The sequence below is a fragment of the Aspergillus welwitschiae genome, assembly GCF_003344945.1.
Source record: "Aspergillus welwitschiae strain CBS 139.54b unplaced genomic scaffold BDQ94scaffold_21, whole genome shotgun sequence".
Lineage (NCBI taxonomy): Eukaryota > Fungi > Ascomycota > Eurotiomycetes > Eurotiales > Aspergillaceae > Aspergillus > Aspergillus welwitschiae.
This window is the reverse complement of record NW_020798715.1, coordinates 90,710-118,633: the sequence shown is the minus strand read 5'-3', so window position 1 is coordinate 118,633 and position 27,924 is coordinate 90,710. Positions and strand designations below refer to the sequence as shown.

General features: G+C 50.9%; 11 protein-coding genes across 11 annotated transcripts; 3 read left to right on the top strand and 8 right to left on the bottom strand.

Moving 5' to 3' along the window:
• Window positions 1-83: 83 nt before the first annotated feature.
• Window positions 84-1,131, bottom strand: BDQ94DRAFT_145928 (ankyrin repeat-containing protein ANK1). Its single transcript, XM_026766730.1, has 3 exons — window positions 792-1,131; window positions 558-735; window positions 84-460 (listed from the first exon to the last, which is right to left on the bottom strand). Exons 1-3 carry the CDS (start codon window positions 801-803, stop codon window positions 135-137), a joined length of 516 nt encoding a protein of 171 aa, XP_026624896.1. The 5' UTR covers window positions 804-1,131; the 3' UTR covers window positions 84-134.
• Window positions 1,132-1,323: 192 nt separating this feature from the next.
• Window positions 1,324-2,411, top strand: BDQ94DRAFT_145926 (DNA-directed RNA polymerase III core subunit RPC11). Its single transcript, XM_026766729.1, has 4 exons — window positions 1,324-1,491; window positions 1,564-1,773; window positions 1,878-1,972; window positions 2,046-2,411. The coding sequence occupies exons 1-4, from the start codon at window positions 1,479-1,481 to the stop codon at window positions 2,079-2,081; spliced, it is 354 nt and encodes a 117-aa protein (XP_026624895.1). The 5' UTR covers window positions 1,324-1,478; the 3' UTR covers window positions 2,082-2,411.
• Window positions 2,412-2,965: 554 nt separating this feature from the next.
• BDQ94DRAFT_145924 (uncharacterized protein) lies at window positions 2,966-3,882 on the bottom strand. The gene is made up of 2 exons (XM_026766728.1): window positions 3,865-3,882; window positions 2,966-3,665 (listed from the first exon to the last, which is right to left on the bottom strand). Exon 2 carries the CDS (start codon window positions 3,575-3,577, stop codon window positions 3,134-3,136), a length of 444 nt encoding a protein of 147 aa, XP_026624894.1. The 5' UTR covers window positions 3,578-3,665; window positions 3,865-3,882; the 3' UTR covers window positions 2,966-3,133.
• Window positions 3,728-5,614, top strand: BDQ94DRAFT_145923 (elongation factor 1-alpha). Its single transcript, XM_026766727.1, has 4 exons — window positions 3,728-3,923; window positions 3,992-4,121; window positions 4,184-4,322; window positions 4,379-5,614. The coding sequence occupies exons 1-4, from the start codon at window positions 3,919-3,921 to the stop codon at window positions 5,485-5,487; spliced, it is 1,383 nt and encodes a 460-aa protein (XP_026624893.1). The 5' UTR covers window positions 3,728-3,918; the 3' UTR covers window positions 5,488-5,614.
• Window positions 5,615-8,321: 2,707 nt separating this feature from the next.
• On the bottom strand, window positions 8,322-9,452 carry BDQ94DRAFT_145922 (uncharacterized protein). The gene has a single exon (XM_026766726.1). The coding sequence runs from the start codon at window positions 8,883-8,885 to the stop codon at window positions 8,481-8,483; it is 405 nt and encodes a 134-aa protein (XP_026624892.1). The 5' UTR covers window positions 8,886-9,452; the 3' UTR covers window positions 8,322-8,480.
• On the bottom strand, window positions 9,200-9,670 carry BDQ94DRAFT_171568 (uncharacterized protein; the record flags this gene model as incomplete). The annotated part of the gene is made up of 1 exon (XM_026771799.1): window positions 9,200-9,670. The coding sequence occupies one exon, from the start codon at window positions 9,668-9,670 to the stop codon at window positions 9,200-9,202; it is 471 nt and encodes a 156-aa protein (XP_026624891.1).
• Window positions 9,671-11,332: 1,662 nt separating this feature from the next.
• BDQ94DRAFT_180044 (putative extracellular exo-polygalacturonase) lies at window positions 11,333-12,774 on the bottom strand (the record flags this gene model as incomplete). The annotated part of the gene is made up of 4 exons (XM_026773533.1): window positions 11,333-11,773; window positions 11,826-12,025; window positions 12,090-12,456; window positions 12,511-12,774. 4 exons carry the CDS (start codon window positions 12,772-12,774, stop codon window positions 11,333-11,335), a joined length of 1,272 nt encoding a protein of 423 aa, XP_026624890.1.
• A 608-nt stretch (window positions 12,775-13,382) lies between these two features.
• BDQ94DRAFT_160269 (putative alpha-L-rhamnosidase B) lies at window positions 13,383-17,080 on the top strand (the record flags this gene model as incomplete). The annotated part of the gene is made up of 4 exons (XM_026769193.1): window positions 13,383-14,255; window positions 14,309-14,580; window positions 14,627-15,503; window positions 15,695-17,080. The coding sequence occupies 4 exons, from the start codon at window positions 13,383-13,385 to the stop codon at window positions 17,078-17,080; spliced, it is 3,408 nt and encodes a 1,135-aa protein (XP_026624889.1).
• An 82-nt stretch (window positions 17,081-17,162) lies between these two features.
• Window positions 17,163-17,890, bottom strand: BDQ94DRAFT_52509 (glutaredoxin). The gene is made up of 3 exons (XM_026775971.1): window positions 17,702-17,890; window positions 17,504-17,602; window positions 17,163-17,403 (listed from the first exon to the last, which is right to left on the bottom strand). The coding sequence occupies exons 1-3, from the start codon at window positions 17,754-17,756 to the stop codon at window positions 17,246-17,248; spliced, it is 312 nt and encodes a 103-aa protein (XP_026624888.1). The 5' UTR covers window positions 17,757-17,890; the 3' UTR covers window positions 17,163-17,245.
• A 213-nt stretch (window positions 17,891-18,103) lies between these two features.
• On the bottom strand, window positions 18,104-20,470 carry BDQ94DRAFT_52513 (uncharacterized protein). Its single transcript, XM_026775972.1, has 2 exons — window positions 20,050-20,470; window positions 18,104-19,934 (listed from the first exon to the last, which is right to left on the bottom strand). Exons 1-2 carry the CDS (start codon window positions 20,146-20,148, stop codon window positions 18,435-18,437), a joined length of 1,599 nt encoding a protein of 532 aa, XP_026624887.1. The 5' UTR covers window positions 20,149-20,470; the 3' UTR covers window positions 18,104-18,434.
• Window positions 20,471-22,842: 2,372 nt separating this feature from the next.
• Window positions 22,843-27,870, bottom strand: BDQ94DRAFT_160267 (LMBR1-like membrane protein-domain-containing protein; the record flags this gene model as incomplete). The annotated part of the gene is made up of 3 exons (XM_026769192.1): window positions 22,843-24,034; window positions 25,757-27,490; window positions 27,569-27,870. 3 exons carry the CDS (start codon window positions 27,868-27,870, stop codon window positions 22,843-22,845), a joined length of 3,228 nt encoding a protein of 1,075 aa, XP_026624886.1.
• Between the last annotated feature and the right edge of the window lie 54 nt (window positions 27,871-27,924).

Sequence of the window (27,924 nt, the reverse complement as noted above, 5' to 3'; positions counted from 1 at the left end):
CAAGGATTCGTATTAGACCCGCGGACTTGCCGCATGCATCTGAACAGCCATCTATGCTTCGAATACAGGAACAAAGTAATCATCAGTGGTATATCTATGATCGAAAAAAAGTCGCTATATACAGTTGTTGACGTCTATTCGCTGTCACTGGCGCTGTCGTGAACCGATCCATTGTCCGCATCCTCCCTTAGCCCCTCCGCCATGATGTACTCTGCTTGCTGTAGCGTGGACTTGATCTCCTGGTTATTGTAGACGAGCTCAGCCGGCTTCTGACCATGCTTGTTCCTGACACGCGGATCGCAACCAGCTTCGCACATCATCTTGATCATTGCCTCGCCTAGTTCGGCGTCTTTCTCGTTCGCATAGCGCACGGCGGTATGCAGCGGGGTATCTTTGTCCAGACGGGTGAGGGGGTCGCATTCGAAGTACTGAATATCGAAGAGGGCGTCCATGACGTCGTCTGCAATATAATAGCATTAGATTAGCATGTTTCTAAGGCAACGCTAATGCCAAGGGGATAGGACTATGGTCTCAATGAGGGGGAGGGTTCAACTTACAGCTACCGTACGTAGCACATATGTGAAGAGCATGGTTCCCCATCGAATCCGTCACACTGTTGAAAAACTCGGCCACTTCTTCATTTGACTTTCCTTCCATGCCCTCCAGGACACTCTCTATCAAATGAGGCTGATCGCGACGGCAAGCCTCTACGACTAGTTCACGGGGGGAAGCGCCCTATGCAAGCAATGCTTGTTAGCAACGCTACGGGGGTGGGGTACCGCAGCACTCACTTCGTCAGCCATGTTTGATTGTTCTTGAGAAATGGAAGGTACAGAGTATGACAAGTAGCTGTATCTTGAATAGTCAAAGTGGTTGCGGAGGGGTCAAACAAATGCCGCAAGTATGGGGCCGGGTTAGCCGCGAAGGTGGTAAAGGAGGCGGTGTCGGAAACGAGGACTGGGGATCAGCAATGCCTCAAAGCAACTGAAACAATCGACGTAGTGTTTCAGAGTAGTAAGTCAGTAGCCCTGAATGTTGAGTAAAACACATAAAGCTTTAATCGATATAAAATCCTTGCAGCTGCATTTGAAAGTACTACCAGTAGGATATTGTCTCCTATTGTTGTTCCCCGCGGCCGAGCATACAGTACAGTGGAATGGATGCATGACTCCCGCCGCGGACGGCCACTCGGAACGGAGGTTACTCCGGCCGTGCCAGGAAGCCCCGCGTCCAATCGGCGGCGGTGAATCTCTCCGCCAACGAAATCGCCGGTCGATAAGAGCCTCAGCAGCTAGCCGGCGATTATCGTCCAGATCGCTGCGACCCTTACTTGCGCCGGACAGTGGCAGCTGCACCAGTCCCGTAACCGCCTTTATGAAGGCTATGCTATGCGAAAATTGTGCTACAGTCTGACTGACTGATTGATCCCTTGTTTATTTGAAGACTTTCACTCCAGGAGCAAACAAGCAATATTCACGATGCCGTTGACCTGTTAGTTTTCTCCTGCAGTCCCTACATCTACAGTACTTTTTTTTGGCTAACTGTCACCTTTCTACTCCCCAGTCTGTCCTAATTGCAGCAATGCGCTCACGATTTCTCGTGCGGAGCCGACCACAAGGCACCCCTTAGGCGTTAATCGATTCGAGTGCCGTACATGCCCATACCAATATGCCCTCGACCAGAGCTGGTTTGAGAAGACACCCATGAAACAAAAAGAAGTGGAGGATGTCTTTGGAGGAAAGGAAGAATTCGCAAATGCGGATAGCATGGCCAGTAAGTTACGAACTTTGAGGGGCACTCTTCCCTACGGTTGTTGGAATAAACTTGGGGGCTTGGGGCTAATGTTGTGCTTTCTCTTCCTTTTCCCCTACCCGCAGCTCAATGCCCCGCAGAAGACTGTAATGGCGACCGCGCATACTTTTTCCAGCTGCAGATTCGGAGTGCAGACGAGCCGATGACCACATTCCTAAAGGTGGGTGCGCACCAGCGGCTTATGCGGTTCTCATGCATCTGGCCTGACATGCTTTGCTGATTGCGGTTGACAGTGTACCACGTGTGGTGCCCGATGGAGAGAGAACTGAAGCTACTCCATTATTAGAGTTTTGGATATCCCTGGAGAACAATGTGTGTTGTTCAAATAATAGAGGGGCGGGGGATAACGTAGAGGATGAACGGGAAGGGTAGAAGGGGAAACGAAAAAGGAAGGCTGGTGCTACGGTGTATGATTAGGACGATGATCTGGGCCCCCTGCGATTGTGATTGTTCCCATTTGCGATGATTTGCATCTAAATTACTAGAGATACCCCTCAATGGATGATGACACCAAACCATAGCACTACTATACAAGAGTGGTTAAACTACACGCCTACTCCCTATTGAGGGAGCTAAGAAAAGTATGTCAGATTAAGCGCAAAAGAAGAAATTTTCTTCCCGCCTCGTTGATCCAATTTATGATTTTTTTCTTTTTTTTTAGTACTTAATTATTTTTTGATTAATTTTTTTCGGTTCCTATCCCCCCCTCCTACAGAATTTGCCGCCGCGAACATACTCTACGTACTAACTATTCATGGTAACCTGGCAACGGCAAATAATGGCCCGATTGGGATTGGCCAGATCCAGGTAAGCTACCAAGTTAGTAGGAGTATAGTACTTTGTAGGAAGGATCCTTTGTGTGTGTTGTTTCTGGTACGGTACCAAATCTTGAGTCATTTTTTTCTCCTCTCTTCTCTTATCCTCAAATAACCACTGTCGGGGTCCCAAAGAGGAAGGGGTTGGTCAAGGGTGGGAAAAGAAAAAAAGACAAAAAAAAAGAAAAGAGAAAGGCTAGATACCTAACCGTACTGTCAGGTCAAGACACTAAGTGAGGGGCAGTGTTGATGGCAAAAAAAGAAGTGGGCAAGGAAAAAAAGGATTTTCCCTCACATGTTTTGCCGCACCAGCCATCCCACTATCAAAAAGCGATGATGTTTGAGATTGTCGGGTGTCCAGTGTCCACATCTTTTAGTGTGAATCGCTAGTAGAATTTGGGATATTATTGAGCATCATCCCATGATAGCGAGTACAAGCCCCGAGTAAATACCAACATTGCTATGCTGCTGTGCTGCTATCTAGTTTGCTACGTTGGTCGTTGACCTCACAGGGATTTCCACCAAAAAGTGGACCGGGCGGGCGCCACTCGGCCGTGCCACAGCAGCCTGAGAGCGGACAAATAACAACAGCCGCCTGCCGCGGGGTTCGGTTGCAAACATGACCAACAGGCCAGGCCATCATCAACCCACCGCTGCGTTGATGCCCAGGATTTCAGTCCAATAATCCACAATTTACCAACGGATAGAGCTAGGTGAATTAGATAGACAGGAGGGCCAGAGGGAGGGGACCGAGATGAAAAATTTTCGATGAAAGAGTGGTCAAGGTGGGGTCGTAGTTCGGCGCTCCGAGGGCGAGGAACCAAGGAAAGGCGAGAAAAGGACAGGCTGATCGCGCTGCGTTGCTGGGCTGCAAGCGTGTCCAGTTGAGTCTGGAAAAGGCTCCGCCGTGAAGATTCTGCGTTGGTCCCGCACCTGCGCGGTGGGGGCATTACCCCTCCATGTCCAATGATTTCAAGTCAAAGCCAAGGGTTGAAGCCCGCCCGCTTAGTCGCCTTCTCGCTTGACCCCTCCATATAAGTATTTCCCCTCCTCCCCCTCCCACAAATTTTTCCTTTCCCTTTCCTCCCTCGTCCGCTTCAGTACGTATATCTTCCCCCCCTCTCTCTTCCTTCTCACTCTTCTCTCCTTCTTTCTTGATTCATCCTCTCTCTAACTGACTTCTTTGCTCAGCACCTCTACGCGTTCTGGCCGTAGTATCTGAGCAATTTTTCTACAGACTTTTTCTATCTAATTCCAAAAAAGAACTTCGAGTTCATTCACAACCGTCATCATGGGGTGAGTCCAGACAACAATCATCATCTGACAGATGAAGGGCATGGGCTAACGGGTATCTTCTACAACAGTAAGGAGGACAAGACTCACATCAACATCGTCGTTATCGGCCACGTCGATTCCGGCAAGTCCACCACCACTGGTCACCTGATCTACAAGTGCGGTGGTATCGACCAGCGTACCATCGAGAAGTTCGAGAAGGTAAGGAGGATTATACATTTGAAAGAAGAATATCAAGACATGGTGCTAACTACATCCTACAGGAAGCCGCTGAGCTCGGTAAGGGTTCCTTCAAGTACGCTTGGGTTCTTGACAAGCTCAAGTCCGAGCGTGAGCGTGGTATCACCATCGACATTGCCCTCTGGAAGTTCCAGACTGGCAAGTATGAGGTCACCGTCATTGGTACGTACTATCACACAGTTCTCTCAATCAAATCAACATACTAACGTGCATAATAGACGCCCCCGGTCACCGTGACTTCATCAAGAACATGATCACTGGTACCTCCCAGGCTGACTGCGCTATCCTCATCATTGCCTCCGGTACTGGTGAGTTCGAGGCTGGTATCTCCAAGGATGGCCAGACTCGTGAGCACGCTCTGCTTGCTTTCACCCTCGGTGTCCGTCAGCTCATTGTTGCCCTCAACAAGATGGACACCTGCAAGTGGTCCGAGGACCGTTACAACGAAATCGTTAAGGAGACCTCCAACTTCATCAAGAAGGTCGGCTACAACCCCAAGGGTGTTCCTTTCGTCCCCATCTCCGGTTTCAACGGTGACAACATGCTCGAGCCCTCCCCCAACTGCCCCTGGTACAAGGGTTGGGAGAAGGAGACCAAGGCCGGCAAGGTCACCGGTAAGACCCTCCTCGAGGCCATCGACGCCATCGAGCCCCCCGTCCGTCCCTCCAACAAGCCCCTCCGTCTTCCCCTCCAGGATGTCTACAAGATCTCCGGTATTGGAACTGTTCCCGTCGGTCGTGTCGAGACCGGTATCATTGCCCCTGGTATGGTCGTGACCTTCGCTCCCGCCAACGTCACCACTGAAGTCAAGTCCGTTGAGATGCACCACCAGCAGCTCAAGGAGGGTGTCCCCGGTGACAACGTTGGTTTCAACGTCAAGAACGTTTCCGTCAAGGAGGTTCGCCGTGGTAACGTTGCCGGTGACTCCAAGAACGACCCCCCTCTTGGCTGTGAGAGCTTCACCGCCCAGGTCATCGTCCTCAACCACCCCGGTCAGGTCGGCGCTGGTTACGCTCCCGTCCTGGACTGCCACACTGCTCACATTGCTTGCAAGTTCGCTGAGCTCCTTGAGAAGATTGACCGCCGTACCGGAAAGTCTGTTGAATCTTCCCCCAAGTTCATCAAGTCCGGTGACGCTGCCATCGTCAAGATGATTCCCTCCAAGCCCATGTGTGTTGAGGCTTTCACTGACTACCCCCCTCTTGGTCGTTTCGCTGTCCGCGATATGCGCCAGACTGTTGCTGTCGGTGTTATCAAGGCTGTTGAGAAGAAGGAGGGTGGTTCCGGTAAGGTTACCAAGGCCGCCCAGAAGGCCGGTAAGAAATAAGCTGGTGCAGGGTGAAAATGGCATGATGAACCTTTGATGATCAAACAAAACAATGGAATTACGGAATTAGACTTTGAGTTTATGTAGTTGATCCTACAGGACTTGAATTACGACTCGTTTCGTTCAATTGGCTTGCATCGTAGGCAATCTTGTAGAGATTTCCGTTCTCGGCGACATGAAGCCGAAGTAGTAGTTCTATATCAAAATCTTAGTAAGCGCCGAACAGTAGCTGACTAAGCGGAACGCCAACCAATCAGACCGCTTCTGTCTCGACGTCCTCCACACCGTGACACAGACCAACAAAGACTTACCAACGCTGTTGGTTACAGTAGTCAACACGACATGTTTGAGGTGCCCATCTACAACTTGAGCTCATGCTGAGTCTTCCCTAGGTGTATTATACGAACTTTCTGCTCTAGCTTACCGATGATTTTTAGATCTTCTACAAAGTAATAGCCTTATGATGCCACGACTACCCTACGAGTACACACCCTGGGGCCATCATCCAAATCGCTAAATCACCATCTCCGACATGCCATCCCAAGTAAGTATGTAGCCCAACGCAACCATTTCAACTCCATTCCACCATAATCGTTGTCGGGTTTCTTAATAGGAACCATTTACTACGATATAATTTAATTATTTCATCTGAACGAAGCCTCGAGCTAGCCATTATTATGTTACTTGTTTCCTTCATCGATGGTTATGGTAAGATATAAGTGTAGTCATTGTCCGTACTTACTCACGTAGTCTGCTTATATACTGTGAGATCTTGACTGTTACCGTGACCAGTCCTGAGTTGAAGCTGGCCGGCAAATCAAGACATGCTTATGGATGAAGATGTAGGAATGTAACTACAAAACAACTAACAGTTGGGTCACTGTTCGTCTGTCATAGTGGCTCCTAGGCGCCTACGGTGGATTTAGATTGGCGCTTCTTTATGATAAACTAAGTGTGTAGTACTATTGATAGCATTTTGGTGGTAGTCATAAACTAATTGATCATGATGGAGGGTAGTAGATAATATTCCAAATAGCTTGTTTACGTAGGGAACCCCTTTTGGGTAGTCTAGCTCTTTAAGTGGTGTCACACTGCCGGCTTCCTGGAAGAACAATATCCCTTTGTAAGGATGTAGGAACTACGAAAGAATACGGGTAATTTAGAAGAAACAACGCAGATAGGATAGGGATGATGTACCCGAAAATGCTATTCTCGGCCACCTTGGCTATCGGCTCTGGGTGACATTGCGATCGGGTGAAGACCATTATCGTCAGCGGGTGGTTAGAAAACTTTAGTTTTCAGCCATCGAAGAATGAACCTGAGGCCCGCGTCTCAAGGGGCGAGTGTCGACTTGATGAACACGATGATTCAGCATGCAGGGCTGTCGTCTAAGATGGAATCTGAAGTAACGATTAAGTTGATTGAAGCGATAGCTAAAGTCGCTATTTAAAGCATACGGCATGACACTGACATGGGAAATTGTTAACCACATCTAATATGAAAGGTGTAACAGAATAGCGGCCTCGAAAGTAAATATAAGAAGCGCACTTAGAATCTAAGATATCGAATAGAATCATTTCAGTCCCCATATCCCTCGAGCAATATCATGTCGTTTAACCACAACATCCACACACTCTCGAAGGTCATCAACCATCAAAGACAGATGCGGGGGTAGCACTGGACGTAAAAGAAGCATATCCATGTTTTCTCATTCTATATCCTCCCATTGTAATGATGCACTGCTGAGCGTGGTTCTCGGGGTTGGAGATAGTGTCTTATTTCAGTCAGAACAGTGGTGATTGAAAGCCATGCATTAAGGTTACCTCCCTGCGACCCCTCATTCTTCCCACCCCAGATGCAGCATCCTACTCGTGGATCTTGACGAATCCACCCTTGCACTTTGTATGATCCAGCCCTAGTACGCTGAGCTTACCAACTTCAAAGCCATTTGTGGGATGATGCGGAGTATTCCGGGACCATCGGCAGCTGGCTTTCAAGTTTAGATTTGAGTTACAGGAAAAGAAAGGGACGTCCTAGATGATTCTAATGTGATATCGCATAATCCTAATGTGATGCCAGATGATGACGAGGGAATTGAGTGTACAAGACTGGCTCACAACCCCTCTCCTCTGAAAGGAATGGGAACCAATCCTCTCTATCTCCATCTTCAGCCTTCATTCATCAAGCCTCTACGTAAGCTACCATCACTATCAAAACTGCAAAATCAAATGCCTAACGGCGTACCCATGCCTGACATCTCCAGGTATGCAATAGTTAGATAGGAAATTACTAGCGAATGCGAGGGGTGAGCGATCTCTCTCCTTCTGACCGTTGGCGACGCAGCAAGAGCACCCTGGCCGTGCTGAATTTGCGTATAATACCACCACAGCCGATCTAGAATAACAAAATACTTTGTAAATTAGTATGTATCTATATATACGTATCGCTCTAGCAGCGGTTTCTATAAAATAGAAGTTATCTTTATATTCTGCAGACAGTATATAGCCCGACAAAATGTAATGAAACTTATGGCCAACTAAGTATTAGTTTCTGAAGGGTAAGACAGATCCCTTGAAGTATGAAACTCAAGCTTCACAAGGTCGCGTGTTCATATATTAACTGTTATAATATACACCTGATGACATCCTTCACAGCCTCACACTGCAACAATAATGGATCAGGTATCACAAGCACTTTTTCCGAGATGATTGAATATTCAGCTTGTGGAAAACACTTCACAGCTCATACTCCCAGCATAGACCAGGTTCACAAGTACATCTACTAGATCTACTATCTTGTCAGAAGACTGCAATTAGCACACTTGCCACCCAAACAGCAACTAAATTTGTAGCCAATATATCCCTATTTCTCAACCTATATAGTCGGTCATTGAACCACTCAAAGCCACTATTATCTATACGTTGGTATAAAAGCCTGGTGAATGGAAATATGTCAATAGCTGTCAACAATTATATCAGAGCTTGTACACACGATCATGACCAGAAATACTTAAGCCTCCTTTCGGTATGGTCATGAGTCAAGATATCCATAGAAACAGTTAACCTAACTGGACGTGGAAATATATGGTTGTGGGAATGAAACGAGCAAACTAATGACCTCAGGTACCAAGAACCGACGTGCAGAGGCTGTAGACAAATGCCTCTTTCTTCCTTCCTGGGCTCTTGCTGGACTTTCTCCTCCCGATGCCTCATGACCAGATCGAATTCCTCCTTCGATGGCGGACATGTGCTGAGTATGCCCAGCCGCTCATTCATTTCGTGATATTCGACCTCGGCAATCGCTAAACAAAGGATTGCCTGTTTGATCTCGTCGTCCGACTTTCTCACCCTGGCGTCTACAAGCTTCTTTATTGCCCTTGTGATGCGCTGGTATCTCATCGACTCCTCCCTGAAGTCCGGATCCGCTGCTCTCTGCTCTTTCGTCGAGTATTTCTTCGAACATTCTTCGCGGGCACTGGCTTCTTTTCTGGCAAGGATTGCTTTCCTTTAGCTCTTCGCTTCCGCTGTTAGGCAGCTCTGCGATCGCGCACATTCCTTTTATTATCTTCAGAGCGTGCTTCATTTAGTCTCTTATCAATCCCAGGGTTGTTCTTGCGCCTATTCCGCTGGTATTCCTGTTTTCTTACGTGGAAGCGCTGCACTTGTTCCGGTGACATTCTGGCCCTCCACTTTTTGTGATAGAGCCGTTGTCTCTAGACAGCAGCCAGCCGCTTGGCTCTTGCATCTGAGCTCTCCACTTTCGTGGCCTGCTTCCTAGGAGGGTGAAAATCATTTTCTGAGTAATTGTACTCCCAAGTGCAGTCATCTTGGTTGTCCACCGGGCTCGCCTCGCTGGTTGAGGCAAGGGCATGCTCATCTTCGCTTACACTATCGGCGATCAACCCATCATCGGTCAACCCATCATCGGTCAACCCATCATCGGTCAACCCATCATCGGTCAACCCATCATCGGTCAACCCATCATCGGTCAACCCATCCTCGGTCGACTCATCGGAGGTCGTAGATTCGTCCGCGGTCGTTGACTCGTCCTTGCTGGGGATGAGATGAAGATAGACACTGTACATTGCTCGGTTTCTTTCAATGCAAAATGCTTTCCTCGACCGCGCCTTGCTGGTACTGGGACCCTGTTCAGGGTCGCAATGGGGTCGATGCGGCTCTAGCATGCTCGAATGAGTACATGCACCTGACCATCTGAAGCTCTGCTTAGGCTCTTTATATGCACATGCGTTGTGTAGATGCTTGGGCATTTCGGTGCGTATGCTCCAAGCATTGTAGTATATTGCTTCTGCAAGCTAAGATATCGGACGTAAAAACCTGACGAGCTCTGCATCTGCGTTCATCGCGCCATGGCACCTTGAACAATGCAATGAACTGGCAAGTCCTTGGAACAAGGTCTTGGTTTATGACATTGTACTGACATGAGTGATGCCTAGTGCAAACAATGGTCAGATTCCGGTGCATTAGCAATTGGTGGGCTGGTATGAACCTACATTGACTTGTAAGAGATGATTTTGATATCTCCGACGGCCACTGACTCCCTCGTTGAAAAGCCCGATTCTTGAATTGCGTATATACAAAAAGTTTTCATATTCATGAAATAGATTATATTGTTCTGGTAGATGATTTGGCTATGCATGCCGGCTCTTTGGTGTCATGCATCGGAACTGTCATGAGTGATTCAAAGCCGGGCAGCTTTAGCCACGGTGTTTCTCTTGGCATTAAAACTCATCATTCTTCCGATTGCTGATTTCTTGACAGAGATGATTGACCTCGTCGATAAAGGTGTTCCACCCGCGATTCATTATAGGGTTTGATGAAGACGGTCGATGGTTATCATAGCGTCGAACTCGATGTAGCCGATGCATTTCTATATATAAGAAGTAGGAGTATATATATTAGAAGAAAAGAATGAGCACCATGATGAGAAAAGGGATGAACTACCAAAATATATGATGAAAGGGCGTCGTGGAAGATACTAGAGCGGGAGATAGCACACTAGGAGGGGAGAGGAAGTGGAAGAAGAAGGAGGAGAGATGGGCAGCTATTTATACCCGAGAAGGTCGCCGTTCTGGGTTCCCAGTCACTCGGAAGATGCCGAGTGTGAAAGGAGACAGTGCAGGCATCATCCTCAGAAACCCGAACGGCGATTGAATCACCTTCAATCGGCTGGGAATGAGGCCTGTCCTACCCAGTGACGTACGCAACTGTCACTCGCACCAGGCAGATGTGCTTCACCTATCCTATCTGGCGAATTATTCATCACGGCCAGACTGATGCCTAAATGAAGGTGGTACAATGACCCCTCCATCCCATCTTGGCAAAGTGTAGTCCACCAGGACGGTTGGGAGTCATCTCAATGGCAGCACTTCCTTCGGAACAACCCACCGTCAAGGATGGGCATTTCCATGGGTGAAACTCATCTGTCGAAATCTACCAGAGCCACCTTCCTTGTGGTTCGTTACCTTGCGGCAAGTGCCGTGAGTGACCCAAGGATTGGAATGATTGACAGGGATCCGCCGTTGATCAATCCAGGCAAATGTCACGACGATGATTGACATCGCAGCCAAGCGAGGAAAGTTGCATTAGGGTGGGTCTGGACTTAGATGCTAGTGCAAGCCTTGCGAATGTTGTCAAGCTTTGGGGGTTTGCTTTGCTAGCTGCTTGTTTGTCCCTCTTCACGCAGTACGTCGTGACTATCTATGCTAGGGTTCTGAAATATTGCTGAGATTTACCTCGGTTTTCTAGAGTATTACTGTCACCCATTGATCCTTCTTGCAGTCATATATACACATATCAACCAAATCGCTTCCTTAGCGATCCACAAATCAACACCCACTCAACCCATGCACTCCTCCATCAGCTGTATATTTACAAGACCCTGTCCCAGCTGTTGTGGCATTCTTCCCTGGATACAACACCACATTGTCATAGTCGATATTGTAGCACGGATGTACCTCTGAGCACGAGACCGTCGAGACCACTGACTTCTCAGTATCCACCCATCCCGTGAAATTGACAAACGCAACATTTGAAATAGACATCTTGCTTGTACCCGCATAGGAACCGTTGTCTCCACTGTCCTGACTGATGGAGGGGCCAGCGCTTGCGCCTTGTACGTTAAAGTTTGAGAATAGGACGTTACGGATGCTGCCCCAGCCATCGCCACGAGGTACGCCGGCGCTTTCGTAGGAACTTTGGGGGACGAGAGCTCCGACCCAGGTCTTGAGGTAGGCGCTGTTGTGCATGTCTTCGTTGTAGCGGATGATCTGGATTACGGTTAATACTAATGGCGATGGTGGCCGGGAAACAATCACGTACATTGACCTTGTCCACGCGAATGTTAGCAACGCTGCTATCTTCCAGATATTGACCCAAGCTGCCAATGGCAATGCCGTTGCCTCCACGGCAGGTAACATTCTGGATGTCGATGTTGTAGGAGCGGGGCTTGATAGCGATGCAGTCATCTCCGCCTTGGTAGACGAAGTTGGTGAGCTGGATGTTAGTAGCGTCCATGGTATCTGGATACAAGGGCTAGTCAGAACCTATCCCATTTCACTAGAGCGCGGACAGAAAAAATCATACCGAAACCATCCGTATTCTGCACCCAGTTATCGCCCCAGGGGGCATCTACAGCCGTGGCGTTGCAGTAGATATTGTTAAAGCGCATGTTAGTCCCGTTCATGATGTTGACACTCCAGAGGGGCGGATCCTTGACGTAGAAACTGTCAACAATCACCTCAGACACGTTCCAAAAGACAAATGGCATGGGCCGTCCCGGCTGCGTGTCGCCCTTCTCGGCTGTGTACCAAGTATTGCCATTGCCGTCAATGCCGCCGGTGCCATAGCCATTGATGGTGATGTTGTCGCCGCTAATAATGAAGCCAGCATGATGGTTCTGGAACGCAATGGGGTAGGAGTTGTTACGCCAGTAGGTGAGGTTGTCGGAAAACTGGATCGAATCAGCGTTTCACAAGTCACGAGATGGATAGTGAGGGTGTCTTACTGTCCACTTCCCCCGCCATTCGATTGCGACATCCTTCAATGTGGGATGCAGTCTCGTCGCAATCCAGTACGATTGGTCTTCGGGGAAAATAATGGTACCTCCATTGCCACACTCTTTGAACGCCGCCATAATATTGGGGACGTCATCTTGGTGTCCCCCGTTTGCTCGGACGGTGCAGACATTGTGGTTGTTTTCCACATTGCCTGCATGGCCAACGGAGGCCAGCCCCAGGAAAGAGAGCAAAACCGAAGCTCTTAGTTGCATTGTGAATGCGGGTGATGCGCGAAGTAAGTGCCTGGGAGCATTGAGTTCCTTTAATGAACGCTGACCGGGGCTTCCACTAGAGGTGACAGACGGTCAGACCAGACTTCGGTGCTACTTCTACCGAACTACAAATCCAAGTAATATCGCCAGTTTCCCTGTGCGGAGAAAACCCGGGGAGGACTCCATGCACTGGCGTTTGAGTGACGCCTTCATGCACGATCGACGGGCTCTCTGTAGGAAATTCCACCAATGACGCCGGCATACCTACTAGCCTACTGCTGCGCAGCCAACCAACACCGCACTCCTGAACGTGTGAGAAAGCTTGCTTGTTCGCTTATATTTGATTGATTCATCCTACCATTCAGCCGAGACTAACCTGACTAATTTACCCCAGAGTGTCCGTCAAGCCAATCGATCCGTCCCGCACGAGCCGGCCAGCGATATTAACTCCTCGAAGCTAGCGACCCCTCTTCGCTTTCTGGGCAAAAACCCGGGGGAACATTATCTCGAGCTGAGATGTTTATATGGGCCTGTGTGTCGGATGGAGATGGATATTGCTCTGTGTGGTAATTGGTGCTGCAGTCTGCGGAACAGACAAAACAGCAACCATGCGCTGGCACAAGCTCTTGCCGGGCGTGCTCGCTCTGCTCCCCCTCTCAGTTGCTCAAAGCTGTTGGCGCAACACCACTTGTTCTGGTCCGACCGAGAGCGCTTTCTCCGGGCCATGGGAGAAAAACATTTTCGCGCCGTCCTCGAGAACCGTTAACCCTGAGAAGCTTTTTCTCATTACGCAACCGGATAAGACGGAAGACTATTCCCCATTTGCGCTTCATGGAAACGGTTCATTGGTGGTATATGACTTCGGAAAAGAAGTTGGCGGCATTGTCTCCGTAAATTTCAGCTCCACAGGCAGTGGTGCACTAGGAGTGGCATTTACCGAAGCGAAGAACTGGATTGGCGAGTGGTCGGACTCGTCGAATGGAGGCTTCAAAGGCCCTGATGGTGCGCTCTACGGCAATTTCACCGAGGGCGGAAGTCACTACTATGTGATGCCGGATAAGAGCTTGCGTGGTGGATTTCGTTATCTGACCCTGTTTTTGATCACCAGCGACAACTCCACCATCCAAATCGAGGATGTGAGCTTGGAGATCGGCTTTCAGCCTACCTGGTCCAATTTGAAGGCCTACCAGGGGTACTTCCATTCCAATGACGATTTGCTCAACAAGATCTGGTACACTGGTGCCTACACTCTGCAGACGAACGAGGTGCCGACCGACACGGGGCGGCAGATCCCAGCGATGGCCGTAGGCTGGGCGAATAATTGCACCCTTGGACCTGGCGATACGATCATTGTCGACGGAGCGAAGCGTGACCGTGCAGTGTGGCCGGGTGACATGGGGATTGCTGTCCCTTCCGCGTTTGTGAGTTTGGGCGACTTGGACAGTGTCAAGAATGCACTGCAGGTTATGTATGACACGCAGGTAAGATCACATCAAAGCGACAGTACTATTGCTCGGATACTAACGCTATGCAGAACAACTCGACAGGTGCATTCGACGAGTCTGGCCCACCGCTGAGCCAGAAAGACTCGGATACATACCACATGTGGACAATGGTGGGGACCTACAACTACATGCTTTTTACCAACGACAGCGACTTCCTCGAGCGAAACTGGGAGGGATATCAGAAGGCCATGGACTACATCTACGGTAAGGTGACTTATCCCAGCGGCTTGCTGAATGTCACGGGTACTCGCGACTGGGCCAGATGGCAGCAAGGATACAACAACTCCGAGGCGCAGATGATGTAGGTCATTCCTACCCTTGCATTTATTCCCATCTAATGATCTCAGTTTGTATCACACCCTCAACACAGGCGCGGAGCTCGCCACCTGGGCTGGAGATTCAGGCGACCTGTCCAGCACCTGGACCAGCCGGGCGGAGAAGCTGCGTCAAGCCATTAACGAATACTGCTGGGATGAATCGTACGGCGCATTCAAAGACAACGCCACCGACACCACCCTGCACCCTCAAGACGCGAACAGCATGGCCCTGCTCTTTGGGGTCGTGGATGCGGACCGGGCCGCCAGCATTTCTGAAAGACTAACGGATAACTGGACCCCGATTGGAGCCGTGGCACCCGAACTGCCAGAGAACATCTCTCCGTTCATCTCATCGTTCGAGATCCAGGGCCATCTGACCGTGGGGCAGCCGCAACGAGCACTGGAGCTAATCCGCCGCAGCTGGGGATGGTACTACAACAATGCGAACGGCACACAGAGCACGGTCATCGAAGGCTATCTACAGAACGGCACGTTCGGCTACCGCTCTGACCGCGGGTACTACTATGACACGGCATATGTGTCACACTCGCACGGTTGGTCTTCAGGACCGACGTCGGCGCTGACGAACTACATCGTGGGGATCAGTGTCACATCTCCACTGGGGGCGACCTGGCGCATTGCCCCGCAGTTTGTCGATCTGCAGTCCGCCGAAGGTGGATTCACGACGTCGCTTGGAAAGTTCCAGGCTGGATGGTCAAAGACAGACAAGGGATACACACTCGACTTTACGGTTCCGCACGGGACACAGGGGAACCTCACGCTGCCGTTCGTCAGTGCCGCGAAGCCATCTATCAAGATCGACGGGACGGAGATCAGCCGGGGAGTGCAGTATGCCAACTCGACGGCGACCGTGACGGTCAGCGGAGGTGGAACGTACAAGGTGGAGGTGCAGTAGCAGATCAGACATGACTCTCACTACCAAAAGAACAAAGTAGCAAAATAGCATGAATTCGCCTCCCATAATTCCCCCTCAAGTCCTATACTAGATCAACCGTCCAATCAGGGCAGTTCTAATCACGTGTTCCTAATCATCCGATCCGCTCACCTCCACCGCATCCCCATACTACTCCAGACTAGACTTTACATCCATCTTCAACCCAACTATTCAATCCAACCCAACCCAACACAACACACAAAATGCCACCGATACCCCCTTCCCTCCGCGCCGCCCGCACTCAATGGCGCACCTGCGCCCAACATCTCCACGCATCCACCAACCCCCCCAAAACCCGCCTCTACAGCACAACCCGCACCCTCCGCTCCAGCACCACCACCGCTGCCAGCGGCAGCAGCAACCCCCTCCGCAGCGCCCGGCCCATCCGCAGCCGCGAGCAGGACCTCGCGCGGAGCAAACGCTCGATGTACATCTCCGCGACGGGGATGATCGTATGCGCAATCGGGATGTACGGAGTGATCAAAGCCGACGTGTTCGGGCTGGAACAAGCAACCCCCACCAGTACCACCGAGGGCATTGACATCGAAAACGCCAGCAGCAGCAACAGCAGTGCGACCAAACTCGACGGCCCAAGCACGGGCTTCCCGACAAAACCCACCCTAACGCACATCAAAGCCGCCGATGGCACAACCGACCAAGTGGAGACAGGAACGAGCACGATCCCGCATTTCCCGGCCGTGATTCATCTGCCGAAGTGGTTGGAGAGTGAGAATCCTCCTGCGTCTGCGACGGATTTGCCGACGCAGAGTGGTACTGGTACTGGGGAAGGAGAAGGGGAGGAATACCATCTTCTAGGGTTGGGGATTCGCACTGTCTCGTTCCTTAACTTCCAGGTGTATGTGGTGGGGTTGTATGTTGCGAAGGAGGATCTGGCGGAGCTGCAATCGCGACTTGTGCGCACGGCGGTGCATCCGCCTGGAAAGGGGACGGAGTCGGTGATTGATAATGAGGTGGGAGCTACGGCGGCGACGTCGTTGGTGTCGATGGAGAGGGATAAGTTGAGGGAGTTGTTGTTGGATGCGGAGAAGGGGGAGCAGGCGTGGGATATGTTGCTGAGGAAGGATGGGTTGAGGACGGCGTTCCGGGTCGTGCCGACGAGGAATACGGATTTCTTGCATTTGAGGGATGGGTGGGTGAGGGGGATTACGGGTAGGGCGCAGAAGTATAATAAGGAGAGCGGGGGAGAGTTTGAAGGGGAGGAGTTTGGACAGGCAATGGGGGAGTTTAAGGGCCTGTTTGGAGGTGGGCAGAGGAAGAGTGTGCCCAAGGGACAGGTGTTGGTGTTGGCGAGAGGGGCGAAGGGGCAGTTGGATGTGTTGGTACAAGGTGGTGGTAGTGGGAAGGATGCAGTGCCGGATCGGTATCTGGGACGGGTGAAGGATGAGAGGATCAGTCGGTTGGTGTGGATGAATTATTTGGCGGGGAAGAATGTCTCCAGTGAGGGGGCCAGACAGAGTGTCGTGGATGGGATTATGGGGGTGGTGGAGAGGCCAGTTGGAACTGTATAATCCCCTCTTTTCCTTTGGTTCAAGGATTTATGTAGTGTAGTGTATGTATTATATATGATCTGATTTCAACCAGCTGAATAGCATCATCATCATCAACCAATCGATCTATCATTACTCCCCCAATCACATATTCTTAGCTTCGCAGAAAACTCATAGACAAAAGATCTACAAAGCCCCAGCAGCCTCCAACAGCCCCTTCAACTCTCCCTTCTTGCTCTGCAAGTCCGAGTTTCCACCGATGTGCTTCTGGCTAATGAAGATGTTGGGGACGGTGCGCTGGTTGGAGATTTCCTGGAGAGCGTCCTGGAGGTCGGCTCCGTCGGCTACATACCCCCATATCAGCACGATTCCCCATAAAAATAAACTTCAAGAAAAGTAAAATGGATAGAAGGTATAGGGTGAGGTGAGGGAAGTGTTACTTACGCAGCTGGTCCAACTCGAGAGTAGTGTACTTCGCGCCGAGCTCATTCAGCAAGTTCTTGCTTGCGGTGCAGTAGGGGCAGTAGGACTTGGAGAAGACGACTACAACAACCATCATCAATTCATATTAGCATGAGTTCTTTTCATATACTTCATCTCCAATTAATTATGTGAGATAGAAGAAGCAGAGAGGTATCCTACCAACGCCATTCTCGTTGATCAAGGTCTGGGCCTTAGTCTTAGCGGCGGCGGACATGGTGGGAGAAGGAGCGGCAAAAGAGCCGAAGAGACGAGTGAAGATGGAGGAAATGGTGGCGGTATTGACAGGTAGTCTATTCTAAAAAGAAGGAAGAAAGAGGGGAGAGAGGGGGGAAAGTGGGGTTATTTATAAGATTTGGTGGAATGGATCAAGGTTTCGCGGGATGATGGAATCGATCAGATAGGATGGGATTAATTAATGAATGAATGATGAATGAGGAGAGCGGATGGTCGGATTACGCAAGGTGCGCTAGGGTGATTATGTAATGAGGGGGTTGCTTGGTGGTGGCTTATTAATGATAGTTTCTGGGGAGGTTCTAGAATTGGTGTCTAGTAGTATTCAGGAGTATGTGCTGTATACTGATTGTAGTGGGATATATAAAGTCATTGTGGTGAACTATTTGTCTATAACGATATGCACAAAGAAAACAATGCTTGTTCAAGGAAAGACGCGTGATGTCGTAATGACCGCTCAATGCAGGAATCAACAGCAATAGGGAATCAAATGAGAATAAAAATCTCTCCAAGGAATGACAAGAAGTAAGAAGGTGGATAGCTATTAAAATCCTAGTCAGATCAAACACCACCCAGCTCGCTGAAAAAACAAATCCACAATGCAGGAAATAGGTATCTTAAATGACGGACATATGCCACTCAAAACGAATGCGTCCTCCCCCTACATCACGATGCAGCATCCGCAGCCCTTCTCCTTCGGCGGCGGTTCCTGCGCGGTCACCACTGGCGGGCTCCATTTCGGCTGCAGTGCCGCCTGTGGTGGTTCCTGTACCCGCGGCATCGTGCTGTAGCCGGTGCCTGAGTTCGGCCGTCCCGACTCCTTGGACGGTGTCTCCAAATTCGGGGTCTTCTGTGGCTCTTGCACTTCTTTCTTCTCCTCCTTTTCGTTCTGTTCGATCGGCTCCGGCTCCTCTTCCTTCGGTGCCGGCTTCTCTGTGGGCTTCGGCCCGTCTGGCCCAATGGCTAGCGGAGCAAACTCCCGATCATACGTGGTAGGCGTCTTGCCTTCCTTCTCCCACTGCTCCTGCTGCATGCGTCGGGCATGCGTGGGAAGAATCTGCTGGTCAGGCGGAAGACGTGGATCGGGCTTGTACATCGTCGCCAGCCATGGAGGGTCGCCTTCCGGCCGGTTAATGGGACGATTTTCTGCGGCTTTAGTGGCCCGCAACGTGCTCGACGGTGCCCGGCTTCTCGGGGTCGCCTTTCGTGTAGTTGACGGAGGAGCCGACGTCTTGCGATTGGTAGCACCGCCCTTGGTGGTCTTTCTACCCGCCGCATTTTGCAGGGTGTTCCCACGACTGCCAGGCCGGCTCCCGGCCGGAGTGATGTTCTGGGCAGAGTCCACCGACATTGGCTCACTGGCCCGACGGGGCATACCGAAGGACAAAGCATCGTCATCCCCGTTAGTATTTGCGCGGCTGCGCTGTTTGGAGAACTCCCGTCCGCCGTTCTCGGGATTGGGAGAGATCGGTACAGGAATACCCGAGGGAATGGGTATCCGCGACGAGCTCTTGCGCAATCCGGGGTTACGATAGAAGCCAGCCGCTCCATTAGCCGTGTTCTCTTCCGGTCGACGAGGATCCCATCTGTCGCGCTCTTCACCCTCTTCTGGGAAGGTCGGAGAGCCGCTATGTTCTCGGAGCTGGGAATCGCCGTGCAAACTCGGCCATGGCTCCAGTTGCTCGGTCGGCGGAGAGGTGGCAGGCGTTCCATACAAGTCATAGTTCTTTGTGCGCGATTTGTTGCCCTCACCCGCCCGACGTTGTAGTAGAATAGCGGCTTGCTGCAGCTCCTCACTCTCAATTTTGGCCAGCTTGTCGCGATGGATCCAATTGTCCTGGTCCAGCTCGTCCATATACAGCCCCATTCCCTCGTTCCGCTCGTCTTGTCTCACCGACCCCTTTCGATAAAGACTATCCGTCGAGTCCTTCACATTGCCGGCGCTGCGACTGGCTACATCGTGTCCGTAGATTGAGCGTGAGCTGCCTGCCTCACTTCCGCGTCGGCTGTGGCTAGCTTGTGGGCGGCCCCGGGAGGTCAAGTGCTCGTGAGCATAGGCGTGTCGCGACAGTGAGGAGCTGCGAGAGCCCTTGGAAGTACGCTCCCTAGATCTGGCGTGTGAATCGTGGGAGGACCGTGATTTTGAGCGATGCTTAGTACTCTACCGAATCGCAGGTTAGCATGCCAGTCCGGCTTTAGCCCGCAGATGCCAGAACGATCGGCGCAATTGCACCAGAGCACCGCAGAAAGGTATGTCGGGATTGTAACACACTTACATCCTGTCGAATCGGGACAGCATACTCCCACTGACCCCCATCTACGCTGGGTGACGTCCAAACATCTGTCGTGTAAGTTGCGGTAGCTGTCCCCGCCATTCCAACAGCTATTATTAAGATTCGGTCAAGGCCAGGCCAGCTGGAACCCGTGGTGCGGCGAACGTGCTTGCAGGATAATTAAAGAGAGTCTGGTCACTAGGTGAATAATTTTTTTTTCTTGCCCTTCCCGTCTTGTTCCCCGATCATGCCATCCCAGTAGCGCACAGACCAGAATCACCAACTGTGCTGGACCGTTTGTCTCGAATACCCCCTAAGCCGAGACTCCAACAACTGTATGTACGATGTGAGGGGTAGGTGGTTGGGAGATGTAGTACGGTTGAGAGGGCACGAGTCGGTGGGAAAGGGGGAGGGTGGAAGCGGAACACGAGAGATGCTCCGAAAGGAGGAAATCGTAAACAGCCAGGGAAGTGGAGAATCCGGAGCCTTAAAATTGCAGCGCAATATGTAATCCCCGGGGGTGGAAGAGGAAGTCAGGGACCGGCGGGATGGGAACCGTGGACGTAACTCCGGGCTGGGCACTATTATAGGCCGACGGCGGTTGGCAGACGGCTAGCAATGTCGGGATCCGAGAATCAGAACCGTTCGGGGGATTGGAAGAAAATGGAATAATTAAGGGGGGGAAGAAGATAAATGGATAGGAGAGAGGATGATGAGTTTCGATGAGGGGTAGAGAAGAGTCGAGGGTCAAGCGACTAGGAGGAGGAGGAGGAGGAGAAGAAAGAGAGGAGGCGGAGGAAGAGGAGGGGAAGGACGCCCAAAGGAAAAGGAGTGGTTGCAAGAAGATGTGGCTGGACCCGTGGCGTCAGGATCGATTCGTTGACACCTGGGGAAGCTGATTAAAGAGAAGCTCAATAGAGATAGATAATAAGTAGGTAAGAAGAGGAAGAAAAGAATAGAGGAAGTGCACTGTCCAAGGGACCAAACCCAGAAGAAGCCGAATGGAAGGGAAGAAGAAGGACTAGAATATGGGAGGGGAGGGGAGAGGAGAGGAGAAACGGGAGAGAGAGAGAAAGATAATAATGTCGAGACCAAGACCGAGAGACAGACTGGCAGCCAGACAGAGAGAGAAGAGAGAGACACGGGGGGAAAAAGTCCCCAATCTCCTTCAGGATTAGCTTCCCGGCGACTATCAGACAAGCCTAGAACTGGTCTGGCCAATCACTCCGACCATCGCCGACTAGAAAAAGAAAAGAACAAATCCCAGCAATGCCTCTAGCTTAAACTGTGTTAAACTAACACACAAAAGGAGTGCATCTCGCTGTCGATCCCATCGTTTCCCAACTGACTGGCACCAAAACTGTCTCTTCCCTCCTTCCCCGTCAACGTCCATGTGCAGTCTATCTAATTCTGGACTTTTTTTTTTTTTTTGTTAAGGCCCTGCAGCTGAGCCCTCACATTGCTTCCATCTTACTTCATGAGTAAATAATATCTACAAGGCAATTCTTAAGATTGAAAAGAAAAAACAGCCTATTGTTTGCCTGTCTGCCTTAAGCACCAAGTAGTAGTTAGATAGATACAATATGCAATTTCCCCAATGACGGGTCGATATGACATCGAGAACGCCAACCGAGGCTAAAGGGGAAGGGGGACCCCAACTCTCGTACTTAATCAAGTCACATCTTCTAGTTTTCTCGATCGGAGTGTGATACATCTCTCCCATCTTGCATTTTTAAGCGAGGCCACTAGTTCAGGATCCGCCTGGTAGTTAAGTACTAACTCCGTAGTAAGTAGATCTCCCATCGCCAGCTACGTCTTTCACTACTAGACTACTTGTATTCAAGTAGACACCGTTAGTATGATCTGCCCAATCCCTGCCACTTACAGTCCCGCGGGATAAAAAGAAGAAACCATGCCTTTATACCGAATATCTGCATCTTGCACAGAAGGAATCACAACTCAATCCCTTATGAAAAGATAACACATAAATAGCAGTGTTAGTCCCAGCTCGGTTCTGTTAGCCTCACCGTCCAAAAGTCAGGTAAATTCACAACTTACCTGTAATAACCTCCTTGCCTTTGTCTGACCAGACAGTACCAGTATCGCCCATTACCAACCAGCAACTTTCTAATCACCAGTTGGCTTTGCTCCGTGGCGACAGCCTGATCTACGCCACGGGTGCTGACAGGCTCAACATCACGTCAAGGTTTGGATTGACCAAGGTCATCCTGAACTTTTAGGGTGTAATCCAACCAGGATCTCCTTGATTGATGAGACCGTGGTCGGCTCGGAGAGTATCTTGCGCTCATGATCTAGTTCACCGCATCCGAACGCTACTTTCTTGAACACGTGGTCCACATGTACAGTAACTACTTATGTATGTGTGAAATGTGTGTAAGCAAGTGGTAGAAAGATAGTGATATTGTACGGACTATCACAATCAATATCCTGCAAGGAACCACCCCAACCACCAGCCCATTCATTTATTATCCGGACGCCGTCCCATGCAAATCATAGGTAAATCCGCATCATTTGTATGTATGTGCAGCATGAACTCAGTCGTGGTCGGTCTCGATGCACGAGGGAATCTATCTGTTCTAGATAAGTACCCCTGGATGGCACCGACAGACCCAAGCAAAGCAAATGAAATAAAACAGCAGAAGGTTAATGTTCTCTATTGCGTTGTATTATTATGATCATCTTTCCCTGAAATATTCCCATCTCATGTACAGAAAAAAAAAAAAAAAGAATAAAATTGAATAGAGCAAAAGTTGCATAATTACCAGCCGCGACGTCTCAAGACCTGCTCACCTGGTCCAGGCTATTGAGCGCGTTCTGAGCTGACTTGACAAGTGCCCGACGCGCATCGCGGATTTCCTGCACACCATCGGGGTTGATGTTGTCCGCATTCAAAAGAACCTGCGCCAGGATCGTCTCGGTCAGCTTTTTATACTCGAACTCGCGTGACTTGGCATCCGCCGGTGTGTTCGTGATGTATTCCTCGCAGAGAGGGACGAGCTCCCGCTGCAGGTACGACGACAGTGCGTTCACTTGGTCGAGCGGGTTGCTGAACAGCTTCAAATTGGGCGCCGGGGGCGGCATGCCGGCTCCGTTGGACGGGCGTGGAGGTTCGGCGGCGGCGGGAGGAGGTGGGAGGGTATTTGAGCCATCAGCCTGCTTTCCACCCTTCTTCTTCTTGCCATTGCGCTTCTTGTTCTTGCCTGACTTCTTGCGACCAGATACCTCCTGACGGGCGGAATCCGCGTTCCTGTCAGCCTCCGCCTCGGACAACTCACTGGGTGAGCTCTCCCCGGGCTCCACTCCGGAGACCACACACAGCACTTCCGACTGTTGTTTGAGACCCTCCGACCGACACGGCAGCGAGTCGTTGTCCAACAACTTCCCCTTGTAGAGGAGTTTGATCCGCTTCGGATCAGGGGTGCGCGTCGCCTCCGCTGCCCGCTGTCTCAGTTGACCCACGCTGAGGGCGCCGTCGTTGATAGCGTAAGCCGGGAAGTGCAGATCGTACTTTTCCTTGCGGTGTTTCAGAATAAGAGTGTCGGGCTCGGTATCTTCTGCCCCTGCATATTGATTGCGATACGTGTTTGCGGGTGGGTCGACAATATCATCTTGTGTGATGTAGCTGTAGTCGTTGTCGGTGACTTGGGGAGTGTTATCGACGTTGGTGTAACCGCGGCGCCAGAAGTTGGCGAACGGAGAGCGCCAGGACATGACGAGAACGACAATTGTACAAACGAGGAGGGTATAAGCGACGGGGGTGGTGTATGCGCCGTCTGTGTGGTCCGCTAGTAGATCGGGCAAAGGCGTAAGCAGGCGCAGGGGAGTCGAGTCTTTGGCTGATGAGAGCGTGGCGACGAGCTGATGGTGGAGAGAGTGCAAGGACGGAGGAAGGTTGGTGGTGACGTGGTCTAAGTAGGATGCACACGTCTCGCCCAGCGAGGACAGAGAAATGTGCGAGAGCAGCTGGCTCATGGATTGACGGCCAGGGCACGAGGCAATGAAGGGGGATGACGACAGGGGAAGGGCGTGTTTGAGGTCATGGAAGATGGCCAACTTTAGCTCCGGACCAGGCAGATAAGGCGGAGAGGGCGTTTTTTTTGCCGCAGCCGCAAATCCTGCGGTGGAGCAGCTGCCCGCATCGGAGTTGCGCAGTCAACTTACTTGGTGTTAGTACTACTACTTGTGCTCAAGGCAGACAGTCCCTACTTACTGTCCAGTAGTTACTACTATGATCTCCTGACAAGGCCGCTGTGCCTTTCTCTTTGCTTTTTTCTCTACCTCCTCACGCGATAAATAACAACACGAGCACACCATGTGGTCTTCAAGGCTTACAGGGGAAAAGCATAATCTGCCAAGCCAGTGACTCAATTTATATTTTCCCCGCCCAGGCATACTTATATACTATCCTACTAAAGCATCACTGTAGAAATCTCCCGCATCAGAGTACTAAATTCCCACCTAACAGACCAAACACAATCAACCTGCACACAAGACCATACATTATCCCCTGTTCATAGGCTACCAGCCCATTTGATCGATCGCACGTGGTAATGCACTGCGCACGTCAGATTGGGTTTGATTATTATTTTATCGCACAAATCCACCGCCTAATCTAAGAGCGGATTCCTTCCCCAGTATGGTCAGGTTCCAGCTATCACGCTTGCTTATCTTTATTATTTTCCCCTGGAGCCTTATAGGCAGCGAACTCTCAGCTGCTGAGTGGCAAACACTTCTAGAGGTCACAATGAAAGTTACTACCTACTGTGTACTGGCCGATCGACACGTTCCAGATCAAGGCTGGCCATGTCAGACTACGGCTACAAATACGAGGACAGGGCACCGACCCCGCTCGTCAGAAGTAGTCAGAACTTATTCAGTATAATACCAGCAGAATACGGTAGTTACATAATACCTTGGCTTGAGAACGAGCGACCGGATAGACTTTGTTTCACATAGTGGGTTTGGAGAACTTGTTCCTCTCAATATGTATGTAGTGTGTTTGAGTTCCTCACCTGGGGTTACCTGTCAACGGGAACAGTGCTATACTTCTTTAAGAGGATACCAATAAACCGTATGCAGTGATAGAAGTAGTGCTCTTCCTCTTACCATTTCCCTAGAATGCCTAACAGGCTTATCCATCCATCCTGCGTGAGCCCCCTTGTCTAGTCAAGTCGATATGCATATGCATATGATATTACCAGCAGGGTGTCAGGTACCTACTTAGCTGCTGTATCATGCTGGACATGGTAGACTAGCTTGCTTACTTGACGCCTGCAGTGTGATCGACATGGCACTAAGTAGCTGAGTGGGTAGCAGGTTATCTGGGTTTCCCCGCAGCCGCTGTGACCGGGAGAGATACTAGATGAGATGAGATGGTTTTCGACTGCAATAGTTGCAGGCAAGAGTAGATGCTGATGTCAATGGTATTCATGATACTTAGGGTGTTTGTTGGGTAATACTAGTTAGTATCCAGTCACTGGGTACATAATATGGCAGACACTGTATTTCCCGTGGCTAGATGTATAGCGGCTGGGATAGTCTACAGAGTATACAGGATAAGCGCAAAGCTGTCATTCAGAGCTATATATACTATGTACATCTATAAACATTACCATGTAAGAGTGTCTACCAGCAACGCCTTCGCCATGCAGCAAGTCAGGTTACATTACCGACCGGTCAGTGTTCTTACAGTCGGACTCCGCCAGGTGCTGGTCGACCACCAAACCACCTCGCCAGCCCGCTATCGCCCTCATTGCTTTCGCTGCCCATCCATCTGGGGAGACGGAAGGAGTCGCCCTGCAGCCACTGGGGCTTGCTGGCGGTCTCGAAAGTGTTTCTTACTCGGTGAGCAAAGGACTGGAAAAAGTTATCTTCATCCTCATCCTCCATTAAAGGAGTGGTGGCTGGTGTTCCCCTGGAGGCTCGAGGGGTTCTAGAATTCTCCAGGAGTGCGGTGCGGGAGGAGGAGAACGCTGGCGTGTCATCGTCAATGCGACTGGACGGGCGAGGTGACCGACCGCCACGAGGGGAGAGTCCCAAAGAGCCGAGGCCGTTGAGCTCCCGGTCGATAAGATCACGTCCCTCTCGCCATCCGCCTAGCCCGTAGCCACCGGGGTTATTCTCCAGGTCATCATCATCCTCTTCCAGAAGACCCCAGCTGCAGATATTCTGGACGCGACCGTAGAGGTTGAAAAGCGTGGCACCGATAGGAACCAGAATGAAGACCGGGAAAAAGTAATCAAAGCCCTTTCCGAGCGGGGTAAGGTCAATGAACCGGCCCAAGAACTTGTAGAAAGTGGTGCTTTGCCGGACGGTCGCAGGCAAAAAGGTCAAGAAGTTGTATGCGATGGGAACGGTCAGTCTGGCCACTAGCCCCGCATACCAACAGGCACTCTCCCCGTACGTGTTTCGGCGGACCAAAGCACGGTTGCCCCACACTTTGGCGTCGTTGACACCCACCAATGCTGCCGAGCACATGTACAGCAGCCAAGCAGAGGCAATCAATTGGCGCCCAAAGTCGACCGGCGCCGGTTCCTTGTGGTAGGAAACCACAGAAAGCGTCACGACGGATAGCCGAGGCGCCAAGGACTTGACCAACTCCGACCAGACAACGCACACGGACGCCGCCGAGAAAACCGCGCCTAGTCCAAGTCGCACGTTTGGAATAACATGCACATAGAGATGGTATCGCATGTATGGACTCAGAAAGTTAAGGCTCGGGAGCCAAGATGATCGATAGGGGGAGTGAATAAACTCGAGCTTCTTAGAAGCCGACGAATTGATAATTGCCTGCATGTCTGCTGCGGATAGGACCAAGCGATCCCATTCGTCGACGAAGCGAGCCTTTTGATGCCGAGCGCGCTGAAGACGACGGGTCAAGTCCGCAAGGTAACGTTCAGTAATGACGGCAGGGATAGTGCCGGGCCCATCCGCCTGTTCCAAGAGCCCCGAACGCAGCTCGGGCGGGTTCGACGTCTCTGCCAATTCATCAATCCACTCTTGAAAATCACGAGCGGTGCCCGTTTTGCGACGCTGCAGTTGGGCGACTTGCGATTCCAGGCTTTCCAGGTCATTGATCGCGTCCATCAAACGGTCGTGCAGCTTCGGAGCATGTGCTTGGATCCTCCGCAGACGACCACTGACGTTGGAGTTACGGAAGAGCGTGCGGGGAATGGAAACAAGTCCGTGACCCATCAGATAGATGGCCAGAACCAGACCCCAAACATATGCAAGAGCCATCACTAGCGTCTTAATCGAGGTGAATTCAAAGCCATTCTGGATCGAAATGTAGATTAATCCGACCGTTGCACAGCACAGCACGATCAATTGGTACCGCGCATTGGAACGAATGGAGTATTGAATGCGACCCTTCGGGTCACGGTAACCCGAATCAATGTATTCTCCGAGTAAAGGAAGGATGGCCCTGAGACGAAGTAAAGAGTCAGTGTTGATCTAAATTGAGACGGTCGCGACCGGATACATCGTGCTGCACATCACCTACCATGTCAGCACAAAGATTAGCCAGTAAGCAATGCGCCAGGAGACGAGAATTAGGCGGTCGGGTAGCCAGATAGCCGTGGGGCCTCCGCCATCGCGTGAGCTTGATGCTAGGTCAATGGGGACCAGAAGAACTACACTGGCCGGAAGCGCGAGTGCAAGGAAGACGGGGATTGAAAGGTAGGCCGGAGTCGCGCGGAGAGTGAGAAAGCGCCGCAGAAGTAACAGAACTAGCACGGAGATCGTAAGGAGGGCCAAAGTGAAAAAGACGCTGGACCCCACGGGAACAGGTGATGCGGAAATCATGGCGATTCTGGAGGGGCGTTCGACATGCGGCAGTGGACGAAGGAGGTAGGAGGA

Excerpts from the sequence above, each read along its gene's own strand:
- BDQ94DRAFT_145928 (XM_026766730.1), bottom strand. Across the intron at positions 461-557 it reads ATGTGCTACGTACGGTAGCT|ACGACGTCATGGACGCCCTC; the intron begins GTAAGTTGAACC and ends ATTATATTGCAG.
- BDQ94DRAFT_145926 (XM_026766729.1), top strand. Across the intron at positions 1,774-1,877 it reads AAATGCGGATAGCATGGCCA|CTCAATGCCCCGCAGAAGAC; the intron begins GTAAGTTACGAA and ends CCCTACCCGCAG. Across the intron at positions 1,973-2,045 it reads CGATGACCACATTCCTAAAG|TGTACCACGTGTGGTGCCCG; the intron begins GTGGGTGCGCAC and ends TGCGGTTGACAG.
- BDQ94DRAFT_145924 (XM_026766728.1), bottom strand. The coding sequence starts at position 3,577 with ATGCCCCCACCGCGCAGGTGCGGGACCAACGCAGAATCTTCACGGCGG.
- BDQ94DRAFT_145923 (XM_026766727.1), top strand. Across the intron at positions 4,122-4,183 it reads CCATCGAGAAGTTCGAGAAG|GAAGCCGCTGAGCTCGGTAA; the intron begins GTAAGGAGGATT and ends TACATCCTACAG. Across the intron at positions 4,323-4,378 it reads GTATGAGGTCACCGTCATTG|ACGCCCCCGGTCACCGTGAC; the intron begins GTACGTACTATC and ends CGTGCATAATAG.
- BDQ94DRAFT_145922 (XM_026766726.1), bottom strand. The coding sequence starts at position 8,885 with ATGAGATACCAGCGCATCACAAGGGCAATAAAGAAGCTTGTAGACGCC.
- BDQ94DRAFT_52509 (XM_026775971.1), bottom strand. The coding sequence starts at position 17,756 with ATGTCCGCCGCCGCTAAGACTAAGGCCCAGACCTTGATCAACGAGAAT. Across the intron at positions 17,603-17,701 it reads GATCAACGAGAATGGCGTTG|TCGTCTTCTCCAAGTCCTAC; the intron begins GTAGGATACCTC and ends TGGTTGTTGTAG. Across the intron at positions 17,404-17,503 it reads TCTCGAGTTGGACCAGCTGC|CCGACGGAGCCGACCTCCAG; the intron begins GTAAGTAACACT and ends GGGGGTATGTAG.
- BDQ94DRAFT_52513 (XM_026775972.1), bottom strand. The coding sequence starts at position 20,148 with ATGGCGGGGACAGCTACCGCAACTTACACGACAGATGTTTGGACGTCA. Across the intron at positions 19,935-20,049 it reads CTGTCCCGATTCGACAGGAT|AGTACTAAGCATCGCTCAAA; the intron begins GTAAGTGTGTTA and ends GCGATTCGGTAG.